General features: G+C 30.7%; 1 protein-coding gene across 2 annotated transcripts in view; it reads right to left on the reverse strand.

The window, feature by feature from the left end:
- The window catches only part of LOC140050244 (TBC1 domain family member 19-like), a 59,089-nt gene that overhangs the window by 13,493 nt on the left and 29,420 nt on the right, over positions 1–16,176 (reverse strand). For both annotated transcript variants that reach the window (XR_011845376.1, XM_072095354.1), the window contains exons 10-16: positions 11,283–11,357; positions 6,374–6,521; positions 4,976–5,053; positions 4,013–4,122; positions 2,681–2,772; positions 2,348–2,463; positions 1,843–2,006 (exon numbers count right to left, since the gene is read on the reverse strand). Coding sequence is in view for 1 of the 2 variants with exons in the window: in XM_072095354.1 (XP_071951455.1) it covers positions 1,864–2,006; positions 2,348–2,463; positions 2,681–2,772; positions 4,013–4,122; positions 4,976–5,053; positions 6,374–6,521; positions 11,283–11,357 (762 nt within the window). In the remaining variant the exon portion in view is untranslated. The remainder of the gene's footprint in view (positions 1–1,842; positions 2,007–2,347; positions 2,464–2,680; positions 2,773–4,012; positions 4,123–4,975; positions 5,054–6,373; positions 6,522–11,282; positions 11,358–16,176) is intronic.

Raw genomic sequence — 16,176 nt, forward strand, 5'->3', positions numbered from 1 at the left:
CCATTATCACATGTAACACACATATGATGCTGTATCTAGGAACCTGTCTATGATACTGGACAATTATTGTAAATACAGTGACAAAAACATGTGTATCAAAATTGTATGAATGTTCTGTAACAAAACTTGTAGTAAGAAAGATTTCTCAAAAACTACAAAGAAAATATAAGCATATAAGGCAGTAAGTTAAAGCGCTACGCTAACTTTAAGTTAAAGTGTCGCACTCACTTTAATAGCAAAATAAATTTAAATCACACCTAAAACTTGATCAGGCTAAAGCAGATTTGTTTATTGATGGCAAGTTTAATTTGGCCGTAGCTTTATCAAATGTAATATAAAAGATATCCTGAGACGTCAGCAATTTAAATCACAATCTCTTTGTAAACGAGTTAAATAGCTTTATATATCAAACAAAACTAAATAGGACAGGACACTTTAAAAAAAATTAAGTGGTTAAGAAAAACCTTTGAAAGATTCAATTTCCTTCTAAATGGTTTTGTTTGCTTTCTCTATAAGAATCTACCGTTTGTGATATAAACAACGATAGTGTCAATTTTGGAAATCAAAGTGAGCTTTTACCTTTTTTCTTCATTATATGTAACTTACTGTTAAATTAAATTAAATACAAAACGAGGATCGAATTGTGACAGTGGTAGTTAGAGGTTGATTTATTAAAAGTGGACAAGTTTGGAGTCAGTTTCGGATCTGAAAATAACACTATACACTTTTCTCATTAATGGGGCAAACTTTATCAGAAAAAACTTTTACTTGCAAAAAAACAATATTTGTACATTGTATATTTATTTTTAGAAGATGTTTTAGAATTTTCCACTTTATAACTTTCTTTTACATACCTGACATGGAAATTGCACAATAGTAAAGAATCTGACCTGTATAAGGGCACGAGTCGAGTCAATATATTCATTTCATTACATTGTGAAGACTAGGGGCGCCATCTTGTGTCCACATACAATATATTCAATCTCATTACATTGTGCTTCAGATCGGACAATAAGACATTGGTATCATAAGAAGACAGAAAACTAGGCGCCATCTTGTGTCTCATTACGCTGTGCTTCAAATGGGACATTAAGACATTGGTGTTATGAGAAGACAGAAGACTAGGCGCCAACTTGTGTCCACATGCAATATATTAAATCTCATTACATTGTGCTTCAGAAGGGACATTAAGACATTAGACTCATGAGAAGACAGACAACTAGGCGCCATCTTGTGTCCACATGCAATATACTCAATTTCACTACATTGTGCTTCAGTTGAGACAGTAAGACAATGGTCAAATGAGACAGAAGACTAGGTGCCATCTTGTGTCCTCATGCAATATACTCAATCTCATTACATTGTGCTTCAGTTGGGACAGTAAAAGACATTGGTCAAATGAGACAGAAGACTAGGTGCCATCTTGTGTCCTCATGCAATATACTCAATCTCATTACATTGTGCTTCAGTTGGGACAGTAAGACAATGGTCAAATGAGACAGAAGACTAGGTGCCATCTTGTGTCCTCATGCAATATACTCAATCTCATTACATTGTGCTTCAGTTGGGACAGTAAGACATTGGTCAAATGAGACAGAAGACTAGGTGCCATCTTGTGTCCTCATGCAATATACTCAATCTCATTACATTGTGCTTCAGTTGGGACAGTAAAAGACATTGGTCAAATGAGACAGACAACTAGGCGCCATCTTGTGTCCACATGCAATATACTCAATCTCATTACATTGTGCTTCAGATGGGACAGTAAGACATCAGTCTCTCTGACCACTGAAATTTGACATTAAATAAATAAATAATAATACTATTAAATATTAGATTTACCGTTGTAGCCAAGTAGATGCATCAACTATTTGAGAAGAGGAACACTTGAAGCAATGGCAATACTTTCATCGTCGTAATGTCAGCTAACACGGCTTCAGCCGCGGCATACGATGATGTCTCCATCAAGTTCACCCGACGAAAAGAAAATATAGCTGCTGCAAGGACTAAAAAAGATAACAACATCGATCTTATGATAAGTTGATTGTTAAGACGTAAATTTGTTTATTAAAATAATAAGTAACCTGAGATTTATAATATCTTGATCCACGTATTATTAGAAGTTGCATTAAAATAATAGAAATTAAAGTAACATTAAGACTTCTTAATTCTCTACTTAGTAATTTATTTTCTTGTACGTGATAATAAAAAAAAAATTCTTTTGAATATTATGTTTGAATTTTATGATGATAAAAAAAAATGTAAAATTAGCTAATAAATGTTTCACATTTTAACTGCATATTTGATTCTTTTAACTGTAGTTAAAGTAAAAAACATAAACGCATACCTGCTAATAATTCTAATGTACCATAAGCCAGAATACGATCCCATAAATATAGCAACTGATCAGCGGCCAGGTATCCTGAAAAAGCTCGCATCAACCATTTAAATGCAATTTTTAAACTGTAATAAAAGAAAATTAATATTTATAAATTGTTGATAAGTTCAATCCCAAAGGTAATAAATATATTTGTAAACATGTAACTGCAGCAATTTGTGTATTATTTCATCATATTTTAATGATTTAAAAGTACTATTGCAAGTTCAGTTTTTTGTAATGGTTTTGCTCGATGGAAAGTTATCTGTTGATTGCATGGTCTATTTTTATGATGCAACTTACGGATGAGCTCCCTTTTCTTTAAGATGCAAAAATAACTGCGGTTGTCGACACTGCAAAATAGTCTCAAACAGCACACAGATTGACAATATTCCCTAAAAAATAATAATAATTAATCTTATATGTTAATTCAAAATAATTTTGTATAAAATTCTGAAAGTGGTTGCAAATTTACTGGTAAAACTGATTAGAAACCAAAAGACAATCCAAAGTATTCGACGTATGCTACAAAGCAAATACTAAAGCTCTGTCTACACTATCAAACCTTATGTCACAAATGTGATGTGTCCATATATGGACATGATGATGTCATATCACTACCATATTTTAGCATATCACTACCATATTTTAGCATATCACTACCATATTTTAGCATCACTACCATATTTTAGCATATCACTACCATATTTAAGAACATCACACTGTTTTTTTCAAACTAGTTTGATAGTGTGGACAGACCTTAATATTACATATGTTTTAAAACATAGCAAAATATCTCAATAAAACATAAACAAGCCAAATTACGAGATCATTATTCATAATTTGACTGCTTAAACTGCAAAGAAAAAAAAGACAATTTATTCTTTCATAACTCTAATAAAACTTGACAATGTGTCGAATGTGGTTCATTCATTTGAGAAATTGTTTAATATCAAAGTTAAGCAGGTCAAAGTCAAACAGCACCTCATTTATGTATATATTACAAAACGAATGAAAATTCTTTGAGGTTTTTATTTACTTGTTTGCAATTTATTAGCTAGTAGCCTGCGGTATCTATTAAACATGTCAATATTTCGTAGGGATCTACAACTTGATAATGAATGTAAATTGACAGGGTTCTTTGAAGTGTCCAATTAGAGAAAGTTATTAAATAAAAGAGGTTAGATTGGTTACAAGAATCAAGTGATTCAATTGTCTTTGAAACTACGTTTAAATTCCAATATGTGACTTAGGCAATAAGGTGGCACAAAGGTGTTTTGAGATGTGGGTTAGTTATAACATGGAGTAATTATTTAATAAATAATTTCTCCATTGTTTTAAATGTTTATCTGGGTGTAACTCTGCCATTTGATTGGTTAATTACATATCACATGTTGTTCAGTATTAGTTCCAATGAACAGAAAAGTGATATTTAACAATGATAATGAACAGTACTATTGACCTTTTTGTAAAATGCTTTAAGAGTTTTGTGAATTTTGTAATACAAATTCAAATTTTGCTAACCACTTAATTTTAGTTGTTTACATTTTGGTAGCAACATCCATAAAAATAAACTTTTGACAGTTTTGGTAATAACTATTTTTTCCTTTAAATAATATTTTTAAAATATCTCACCTGTTCATGAGAGGATATTGTGTGAAGTCGGTGAAAATGACGGCAATAAAGTTCACGAAAATTAAAATACAACTTCACTGGATCATCGAATACAAAACAAAGCGGTACAACTAATAAGTAAAAACGCATAATATTAGTTTGAAACATTCAACTAAACCACTGAATTATATACCTGGAACAATATTGATCCGGTTTGTGGAACGATATTGACCTGGTTAGTGAAACAATATTGACCCGGTCATTGGAACAATATTGACCCGGTTAGTGGAACAATATTGACTTGGTTAGTGGAACAATATTGACTCGATTAGTGAAACAATATTGACTCGGTTAGTGGAACAATATTGACCCGGTTAGTGGAACAATATTAACTCATAGTCGAACAATATTGACTTGGTTTAGTCGAACAATATTGACTTGGGTAGTGGAACAATATTGACCCGGTTAGTGGAACAATGTTGACTCGGTTAGTCGAACAATATTGATCCAGTTATTAATAATTTAAAATCAATTAATTCCTTTAAATATCAATATTTATCTTTTATTAAATCTTATAGTGATAATTTACTATGTGTAGTTCTGGTTATTTTTTTATTTCTTGTTTGTGTGTGTTTATTTGTGATATAGTCTTGGCCCCTCTGTACTACTGTATATATGTAACTAGCCTTTTTGGGCTTCTGGGGGTTCCGGTTTACCTGATATTCTATTTGAAGTTTTTTGACAAATATAGAATGTATGTATGCATATAATATTTTTTTTCTCAAAAGGCTGACCCAGAGCTCATAACAGGCATGACAGGGCTTATACTGTACACTTAATTTCATTTCAAACATAAATGGTATTTAGGTTGAAAATATGTATTGATACAATGATTTTCTGATCTGATAATTGAATGATAATAACGATTATGATATGATAATGATAGTATGATTGGAATAAAATAACATTAACTACTGTACTTACGTAGCATTGAAAATCCATGGAAAGGAATGACACCATTAGGCGGGTAAACAACGGAATAATCGTCTACACCTAACATTCCTTAAAGAGAGAATAAATATGTTAAATTATATAGTGTTACAGGAAAATACTTTAAAATTTAAAAAATTACCCGGTTAGTGGAACTATATTGACCCGGTTAGTGGAACAATATTGCTCCGGTTAGTGGAACAATATTTCCCCGGTTAGTGGAACAATATTGACCCGGTTAGTGGAACTATATTGACCCGTTAGTGGAACAATATTGACCCGGTTAGTGGAACAATATTGACCCGGTTAGTAATAAGTGAATACAAATATTTATTTGACAGAGGACCATATTTTTAAAACGTATTAGGGATGTACATATGATTTCAAAACCATCGCGAGATTAAGGATATCTGATTTAAAAGACATATACATACATTAAGAAGAATTTTTGAAAATGTAAGAAATAACAAAAAAATACAATCTCATGAATTATTCCCACTAACATAAAAAAAAGTGATGAAAACATTTGTTTGTCTGCGACGTTGCAGAAGACTAAAAAATAAGATTACGGCTGGCGATAGTGACAAGTATTACGTGAGAAAATTAAATAAAACTCCACTTGAATGTGCCAAGAAAAGGGCAATAATGAGAAGAAAATCTTCAGAGTCGTTTTAAATTATGGTGATGCATCGTCTACTAATAGAACCAGCACTTGCTTGATACCAATAATCCTACGACGCAGACCCTAAATTAAATAAATGAGCCGTGGTCGTTGACGTAAAGAACTCACTGGATTACGGAGTACACATTAAATCACTTTGATGCTATCACATTGAAGAGGTTGATGAAATATTTTCAACCATATATCAAATCACTTCTTTCAGAGTAAAAGAATATATTTTCAATCATTGTAGCTTAAAACACCGTTACAGTGGAAAATAATTATACAGATCATTGTATATCAATGTGCTGACAGAGTATAGAGAATATATACAACATCACTGTATATTAAAACCTTGTGCGCTGATGGTGTCGTAAACAATACACGAAATCACTGTATATATTAAACATTGTACTGACTTTGTCGTAAAGAAGATACGAAATCACTGTATATTGTATTGATATTGTCATACAGAATACAAAATCACTGTATAATAAATATTATACTGACTTTATCGTACAAAGAATACATAAAAATAACTACACATATATAATAATGAACTGAAGAAGAATACACTAAAAGTTTATTGGGTGAAAAATAACATTGTTATGGAGTAAACAAATACAAATACAGTAAAGAAGATTACCACCTATCTGATAGGACAGTGATACATTAACTATTGGTAATCCTTGTCCACATTGCCTAAAGACATAAAATTAAAATAAACAAACCTCGTATATATGACTTAGCGGGAATTGCGGAACTGTTAGCAAAATGTTTGAGGATGTACGTATCGCGACTGAATAGGAATAAAACTTGATAGAGATTATCTTCAAAGACAAAGTACTGGTCGTCATTTGTTGCCGTCAATTTTACATCCTGTGAACAAAAATGTATTGTATGTCATAATCGAATGTATATAGACAATAATTATAAATGCGATGTGCTTTTTTAAGATGAGGAAAAAAATCACAAATAAATTTCATAACAATTTAAAATTTGGATTGTGATAATTTGAACTTCTAAAGCTCTGTCTACATAATCAAACTATAATTTTACAAAAAAAGTGATGTTTCCAAATATGGTAGTGATATGACATCATCATGTCCATATATGGGCATGTCACATTTTTTTGTCACATAAAGTTTTATAGTGTCGGCTGAAGACTTTTCTTTTCCAACAAGCTTTTTCATTTCAAACAATTTTGGCTTTTTATTTTATTTAACTTCAATTTATACAGCACTCTGAGAGCCTGCCTATATGTGCTACATACGAATAGTAAAACTATTATACTTATGTTATGCGCGATTTGAACGATTTGCGCAATTTGAAATTGCGCAAGTATTTTCTTGCGCAATTTTAAATTGCGCAAAAAATTCCTTGCGCAATTTGAATTGAAACATGTGTTTCAAATTGCGCAAGCAACGTATTAAATTGCGCAAGTAATCTGCAAATTGCGCAAGGTTTTTCGACAGATTGTGAAATCATGCACGCCCATATTTTTATAGTAATTTCTAAGAATGATTCAAAATTAAAGATAATATCGCATTTCCTTATCCTCCCGGGAGCCTCCCTCTCGAATTTTCATTCAATTTTCCGAATAAAAAAAAACTCGAATTCCCAATGGTTCTATAAAATACCATATTCACACATAATATGAGGAGAAGGCATAATAAATACCAATAGTAATATAATAATTTCAATTCAAATATCAGTACTAATGATGACGATTAATAATACTAATAACAATTGGATTTTTTTAGAAACAATAATTATTACGAATTATTAGACGTTTACTATTTAACTTAAAAATTAAATTTAATAACAAAGAAGATCGACCTTTCTAAACCATTCTCAACAACAAATGAGTACAATAATAAAAATAAACAAACAGTTCGTTTTCAAATTGCGCAAAGGTGTCATATTGCGCAAGAACTATCTTGCGCAATTTCAAATTGCGCTGCACAATTTGTAAATTGCGCAATTGATTGATTGATTTTTTTGCGCAATTTGAAATTGCGCAAGTTGATTGCGCAATTTAATATTGAAATTGCGCAAGAATTCTTTGCGCAATTTCAAATTGCGCAAGAAAATTCTTGTGCAATTTCAAATTGCGCAAGTCGTTCAAATCGCGCATAACACTTATACTTTATAAAAAAAGTTCTCAATTTAAAAGATGTTTGTCATGGTAGTTTGAGCATCACTTCCATTGTCATAAATGCTAGTTATTGCAATCAAGTTCTTGTTGGATTCGAACTCAAAACCGCTTGAATTTTGTTCATACCACAATTAGCACAATTGAAAAATCATAACTAAATCTAGTTAAAAATAACATGGATTCATTATACAATTTTTACTAGTTTGACAAAAAATAAACATATAACATAAAGTTTGATAGTGTAGACAGAGCTTAAAGGCCCATTCACACTAGGACGATAACGATAGACGATAAATATATAAGCATGCATTTTTTTAACATAAAACAAAAGAAATTAGAAAGGGTTTCGTTCTAGGACTATAGAATAATCATTTATGCTGTCTTTGATAAAAATAATATTTTTAAAATTCCAATCAAATGACGTCATGATACATAAAAACAATAAAATATTATTGCTCTTACTAATCATGACGTCATTTGATTGAAAGGAAGCATAGATGGTTATTCTATAGTTCTAGAATGAAAAGGTTTTATATTTCTTTTATTTTATGTATGAAAAATGCAAATTATTGTCTATTATCGTCGATCGTTATCGTCCTAGTGTGAATGGGCCTTTATATTGAATTAATACAGTTTACCTCTTCAATAAAGAATATACTAAAATCTCACTGATATGACTTCCTACTATTAAACTTTAAACGCACTTATTTTGTTCCGTTTCTTTGTTTATACATACTTTTCAAAAACAATTCCATGGAATTAAAATTATCTAACTATGAGAACATTCAACTTGCGATATCCGTCAAACAAATCCCTTACATCATGCTGGCATAATGCTTACATAAACTGAACAATTATTGAGGCTTACAGCTAAGTCTTAAACTCAACATAGGCCTTCAAAACATATCTTTTTGTTTTAACTTTACATACAGAAACATAATTTACTTAAACTATGAATGTATTTTTTTTCTTTGAACTTTATACTAACTGTTGACTACAGTATGATCAATTATTCTTTGAAATTAAAGGGTAGCATTAATTTGTTTAACATTTTATTCATTTTAATAACACAAACTGTAAATTGTCTTAAAATAGATAATAATCTTTACTTTATGCATAATATTTTTTTTCTAACATTTTTGTAAGTCTGCTTAAAGCTTAGTTCACACTTGATTATATTGTTTATTATAACAAAAAACATTTTTAAAAAAGAAATGGGCTTATGTCATGATGATTGATCTGCTTTAATAAAATGATCCATTATTCTTTAAAATTAAGGGGTAAGGTATCCTATGAAACCAACTGGGGCTAATATATGTTTTAATATTGTGGCCACTATTCAGGGAACATTTAGGTGCTGAATCTGTCCCCTAGTTAGAGGTTCTACTGTACTACTAAAGCTTGGTTCCCACTGGGACGCAATGCAAAGACATAAGCACAATGCAAGAGGTTCTACTGTACTACTAAAGCTTGGTTCCCACTGGGACGCAATGCAAAGACATAAGCACAATGCAAGAGGTTCTACTGTACTACTAAAGCTTGGTTCCCACTGGTACGCAATGCTAAGACATAAGCACAATGCAAGAGGTTCTACTGTACTACTAAAGCTTGGTTCACACTGGGACGCAATGCAAAGACATAAGCACAATGCAAGAGGTTCTACTGTACTACTAAAGCTTGGTTCCCACTGGGACGCAATGCAAAGACATAAGCACAATGCAAGAGGTTCTACTGTACTACTAAAGCTTGGTTCCCACTGGGACGCAATGCAAAGACATAAGCACAATGCAAGAGGTTCTACTGTACTACTAAAGCTTGGTTCACACTGGGACGCAATGCAAAGACATAAGCACAATGCAAGAGGTTCTACTGTACTACTAAAGCTTGGTTCCCACTGGTACGCAATGCAAAGACATAAGCACAATGCAAGAGGTTCTACTGTACTACTAAAGCTTGGTTCCCACTGGTACGCAATGCAAAGACATAAGCACAATGCAAGAGGTTCTACTGTACTACTAAAGCTTGGTTCCCACTGGGACGCAATGCAAAGACATAAGCACAATGCAAGAGGTTCTACTGTACTACTAAAGCTTGGTTCCCACTGGTACGCAATGCAAAGACATAAGCACAATGCAAGAGGTTCTACTGTACTACTAAAGCTTGGTTCCCACTGGTACGCAATGCAAAGACATAAGCACAATGCAAGAGGTTCTACTGTACTACTAAAGCTTGGTTCCCACTGGTACGCAATGCAAAGACATAAGCACAATGCAAGAGGTTCTACTGTACTACTAAAGCTTGGTTCCCACTGGTACGCAATGCAAAGACATAAGCACAATGCAAGAGGTTCTACTGTACTACTAAAGCTTGGTTCACACTGGGACGCAATGCAAAGACATAAGCACAATGCAAGAGGTTCTACTGTACTACTAAAGCTTGGTTCCCACTGGGACGCAATGCAAAGACGTAACCACAATGCAAGTGAGTTGACCAATGACAAAGGACGAATAATCCATCACCTGGGATTGGTCAATTTTCTTGCATTGTGCCTACATCCTCGTGCTGCGTCCTAGTGGGAACCAAGCTTTAAGCAAGACTTACAAAAATGTTGGGGAAAAAAAATTATGCATGAGTAAAGATTTTTTAAGAGAATTTATAGTTTGTATTATTAAAATGAATAAAATGCAAAATTGGCAATAAATTGAAGCTTAGGACAGTAATAAAATATTTTATAACAGTGAAAATATTCATTAAACATCTTTTTTTTAAATGATTCAGCTAGAACTTTCTTAAATTTGCAATTGTAAACCTTAGGCCATGAGATTAATAAATAATTAAAAACCATAAAATAGTGAATGTGAATTCATCTGGCGGAAGGCTTTCATTAAAAATTGATAACTTACAAAAAATTGATTGCTAATTAATTACCTTTGACCTTTGATCAATAATTAAAACCAATAAAATATCAATATTAATTATAGTACTTTGTATCAGTTCTGTTCATCTCAAACGAACATATACATTGATTAATTAACAATGTTTAAAATAGGAGCATTTTGTATTTTTTATTTGATTTTTTTTTTTTTTTTGGATACAAAGTTATAAAAATTTGTGATAAAATTGAATTATCATTTTTCCGGATAAAAAATGGAACATTATTTTATCATTATAAGAAAGCATTTTTTAAAATTCTTTTTAAAAAAAGTTTTATATTTTTTAAATTTATTTTCGTACCTTTTTTGCTTAAGCTCTGTCTACACTATCAAATAGTTTGACAAGAAAGTGTTATGTGTTCAAATATGGTAGTGATATGCCCAAATATGGTAGTGGTATGACATCATCATGTCCATATATGGGCACATCACTTTTTTTTTGTCACATAAAGTTTGATAGTGTAGACAGAGCTTTAAGCATCAGTAAAAAGACAAATAAACCAAGGTTATTGCATAACAGATATTACAATAAATATCTATAGTTTATACCTTGTACATGAGGTCGTCCACCAACATGTCATGTTGTATAGCATACTTCTTTAATTGCTCGTAATAAAGACAATCCTGAAAGAAAAAACAATAATTTCATTATCAAACTTTAAATTGAATTTTTATTTGCTTTAAAAGTAACTATGAAGAAAAAACTCTATTTACAGACTGATTGAATTCATGTAAAATTTCCATGGTATGAATCTAAGAAAAAAATATTTGCATAAAGCCTTGTCCACACTATCAAACATTATGTGACAAAAAATGTGATGTGCCCATAATATGACATGATGATGTCATCACTACCATATTTGGGAACATCATTCTTTTTTTGTCAAACAAGTTTGATAGTGTAGACAGAGCTTTACGATAAAGTATAACTTTATATATTCTAATAACTAGAAGAATGAACATTAAAACTAATTAAAACTGCACAGCAGTAACAAAACTTTAAAATAAATTAAAATATTAATAATCTAAATATAGGTCTCTATTTTTCTAAAACTATAATTATGGAGCTATAGTCATAATTATAGTTAACTAGTCATAATTATAGTTAACTAGTCATAATTATAGTTAACTAGTCATAATTATAGTTTTTTATTCATATTATAGCGACACACAGCTACGCACCTATTGTGTCTAAAAGTCATTCTGTACATGCTCAAATGTTTCTGGACATATGCAGAATGACTTTTCAACTCAACAGCTACATATTAGCCAATTCAGTATCTTTATTCAATCAATCACATAAAAACGCTGAATTACAGTATTTGTACAAAACGAAAGGACATAAATGATTTTGTCTCACTCAACCTGTTTGTTACTATAGGGCCGATAAACCACAAAAAAGATCTACATACTGTTACAACTCATCCAAATGGTTTCAGGTAAAAAAAACCTTAATAAATCCTAAGACATTTAAACAAATTCATCCGGAAAAATGAAAAAAAGAGATTATACTAAGCTGTCACTCAAAATCTGATATTAAGTGAAGTTGAAAGTATGTTAGGTAGTCCGTGGAGTGTTGTGAAATTACCTGGGGTATGTAGCAACGACTATTTCAGAGAAAAAACAATGAATTTGTTTGAAAAATATGTGACTTGAATAAAAATAGGCCTATCAATATTGTTCTGTATTCGCTTTTCCTGTATTGAAATATCAGGAGTGTAAAAGGTAAAATGTGGAAAACATTTTACGGTTCATAAGTTGATATTTAAAGGTCAGTAATGATTAAGCTTTTTTGGAGATTTTATTTTGAAATTCAAGCGTTATAATTATGATTTACGACAGTATTGATACAAAATCAAAGACAAAGTTATTTATTTAGTATGAAACAAAAAAAAAATGAATATGCATGGATCCAGAAATGTGTCTGTTTTATAGTTATTATAATTTTACAACAATACCACAAAACAAATTTTACGAGCATCCAATAATATAATTTATTTTATTACATTATTATGGCACCGCTATTCAATTTCTCTTTTTTCTTGTTATCAGGATCAATTTATTCAAACTGAGGTAAGCATCTTTTTTTTGGGATGAAGCACACCACGTTCTTTTAAGGTATAAATGTTAATATGCTGAGAAATAATACCTCAACAACCGAGACACGGCTATAGTCATTAGGAAAGAAAACACCTGCATTTATATCTCCATGTGAGGTGGGGTGCTCGCAATAAAAACTCACAGACACGTGAAAAACAAAAACAGAATTTAATTTTGCCTTCTGGACCAGATTTGGATGTTAGTTCCTTCCCAAGGTAAGACATTTTTCATCCATTAAAAAAGCATGTTTAACTTTTGAGTACATATGAAAACCACTTTTGGAATACAACATTTGTGTATCCATTTGTGTATCCATATGTATTTTATACATATTTACTTACCGTACAATAAAAATATGGTAAAAAGTATTAAAGATATATTGTTCCCCTTGAAAATATTTTTTTTTTTCAAATTTTTGGTTGAATATGCCGTTTTAAATGTCGCATAACAATTTACCAAAAACTGAATAAAAAAAAAAATTTAACTGATTAAATTATTTTATTTTAAAATTATTATTAAATTGCCTAGGCTTTTGGTAAAATTAACAATTTATTTTATCTTTTTATAAGTGAAATAGTTATTTCTTTTGTTTTTTTTTCTATAGAAGTGAATAACTTGGTTAAAATTACAAAATAGCCTATTCAAATTCTGATTTTACTAATCTTCATTTTTTGTTGTTTTTGGGGACACTACATCTTTAACATAACATTTTATACACATTTACTATATTAAATTTATTTTCTGGATTTATCAACTTGGATACAGTAGATAGTAAACGAATGAAAAAAGTATTTTGTAAGATTAACAAATAATGGCATAAATAATAATTAAGAGCAGTTGACTGTTTGGACCAGGGAGAAAAGCTAAACATATTTTTTTCCCAATCAATACTTTTATAAATTGCAATATCTTTCTTTGCATATCTATTACACTATGCCACGAGTCTCATGGGTTTTGGTGCATTATTATACAGGAGATTTATTACTGTGAGCCTTATAAAAAAAACTCATTTTTTAAATCTCAACCAAAAATCTTCTACTATCATCTTAAATAATTTCATTTATCTTCTTTAAGTAATTGATAATGTTTAGATTAAAAACAGTAAAACTATCAAGTTTTTAGTTGATTGATTACAAATGGTTGCCACATGTAGGTCACTATATAAAACTACATAAAGCTCTGTCTACACTATCAAACTTTATGTGATGTGATGTGCCCATATTTGGACACGCATATCACCACCATATTTGGGAACATCACATTTTTTTTTCAAACTAGTTTCATAGTGTAGACAAAGCTTAATAAAAATGAATATTTTGTTATACAGTAGAATTCCTATTAAGAGGACATTTTCGGGATGTAACAAATATTAGTTAGAGTGCCCACTAAATTGGAGATAGTTTTAATTTCCCCTTGTTCGTTTAATAGGAAAACATCCTCTTAATAGGGGTGGTCCCTATAAAATAGGTGTTGCCCAATAGGGGTGTGGCCCATGAATAGAAGTTGGCCATGATTGACTCCTCCTCATTGCTTGAGATAGTATTTTCTGAATACTAGAGGAAGTAAAGAGCTCCAATATATATTTTGGAATCTATTTGTTTGTGCAATATTTTGTGTCAAATAATTAGCCGCGATGGCAGCATTCGTCTTAAAATCTCCGATTACGCAGTGATATATTTCATGATTTGCTTGGCTAATTTGACGAATTAAATGTATTTGACGTGATATTTGTAAAAGATAAAACAATCAATACTAGACTGGCAGCTGTCAGAGACAAGATAATTTCAAATGTCAGTATGAAAATAAAAAGAAAAAAAAACTGTGTCAGTAATCATTCTACTACAGTGTAATTGCTGTATATTGTTTTACTGCTGAAGACCTAGTTTAGATTGATTAGGGTTGGAGGCTCTCAAGCCCAGGATGACCAAGACAGAACTGGTGCTGACCTTGGTTTAATTAGACCGAAAGCTGGTATAGTGATGAGGGCGTATTCAAATACTTCGGTTTGGGTTTAGATTTTTGTTTTTCAGCCTTTTGTAAGTTTTTCTAATAGTTTGTGTATCCTTCCATATTGAAGATGTCAATTGTCAACAAATAAAAACATTTTTTTTTTTTATTTTGGAAATTTTTCTTCTAAGTAGTTATCAAATTATCATTCTGAAAGTATTCATTTTTTGTGTGTACAAAACGTATAAATTATTTTATGTCCAAATAATTTTAAATAACTATTGGAATAAAAAGGCAATTATTTTTTTGAAAAATTAAAACCGATGACAGTTATGAAAAATAATATCAATATTTGACAATTTGTCAAAATTAATGGCATGGTTCCTTAGGCACAAAACAGGGGTCAGTAAGGGTCCTGTCACAACTCTAATATAATTTGTCAGTCAGGGTGACAACAACTAGATATATGTTGATAACTTATAGCTACAGTTTACATATATTACGGCATAATTATGTCATAAATAGTGTCGTCTATAAAACTGATAAATCACCGGAAATGTTATACATTACAGTTTTTAAATGTTGCTCTTGGTAAAAAAAAAATGTTTCTGAACTCCTGGAGAAAGTAGTGATAATGCAGAAACGTGTAAAGATTAAAATTGAGAAAATCTAAATAAAATTGCTTTATAGTTTAAAGATGTATTGCACGTCCCACAAAACATGAACATTTTAGATTAATTAAATCAGACTGAATAGAGTATTTTGTAGTTTTAATATAAAATTTAATCACTTTCGTAGGAAAAAAAATGTCTTCACTTATAAAATGACAAAATAAATCGTTAAATTCACTGACAGCCAATTTGACTATTTTTGCTTTAAATTACAGTTTTTCAGGTAAACTAAATTTTTTTTTCAATTTAATTTTTGGTCAAAGTGGATAATGCGACATTAACATGGTATATTTAACAGAAAAATGTTTAATAAATATTTTTTCAAATTTAAATTATCTCTTTCCTGATAGATCATGAAATGAAATGATACAAGGCAATGCCTAACAGCCTTTTTGCAGTATTGACACACTAAATGTTAATGTTCAGGAATAGGCCCACAACATCATGGTGGGTTTAAAAGAGAGTAGTAGTTAGCACAACAGGGCATCAAAGTAAAATGACTTGTAGATAGTAATAAATAAATGAATGTACAGTGTGAATATTAAATCAACAAATGTTGATATTCAGGAATAGGCCCATCACAATATGAAAGGGCTTAAAAAAGAAATAGTATGGTATATTTCTTAAATCAAACGATGGAGTAGTTAATAGCACAACAGGGTATCAAACAAGTAAAATGACTTGTATATATTATAATTAGTAAATAAATAAATGTATAAATAATT

Source organism: Antedon mediterranea, chromosome 5 (genome assembly GCF_964355755.1).
Source record: "Antedon mediterranea chromosome 5, ecAntMedi1.1, whole genome shotgun sequence".
NCBI classification, from domain to species: Eukaryota; Metazoa; Echinodermata; class Crinoidea; order Comatulida; family Antedonidae; genus Antedon; species Antedon mediterranea.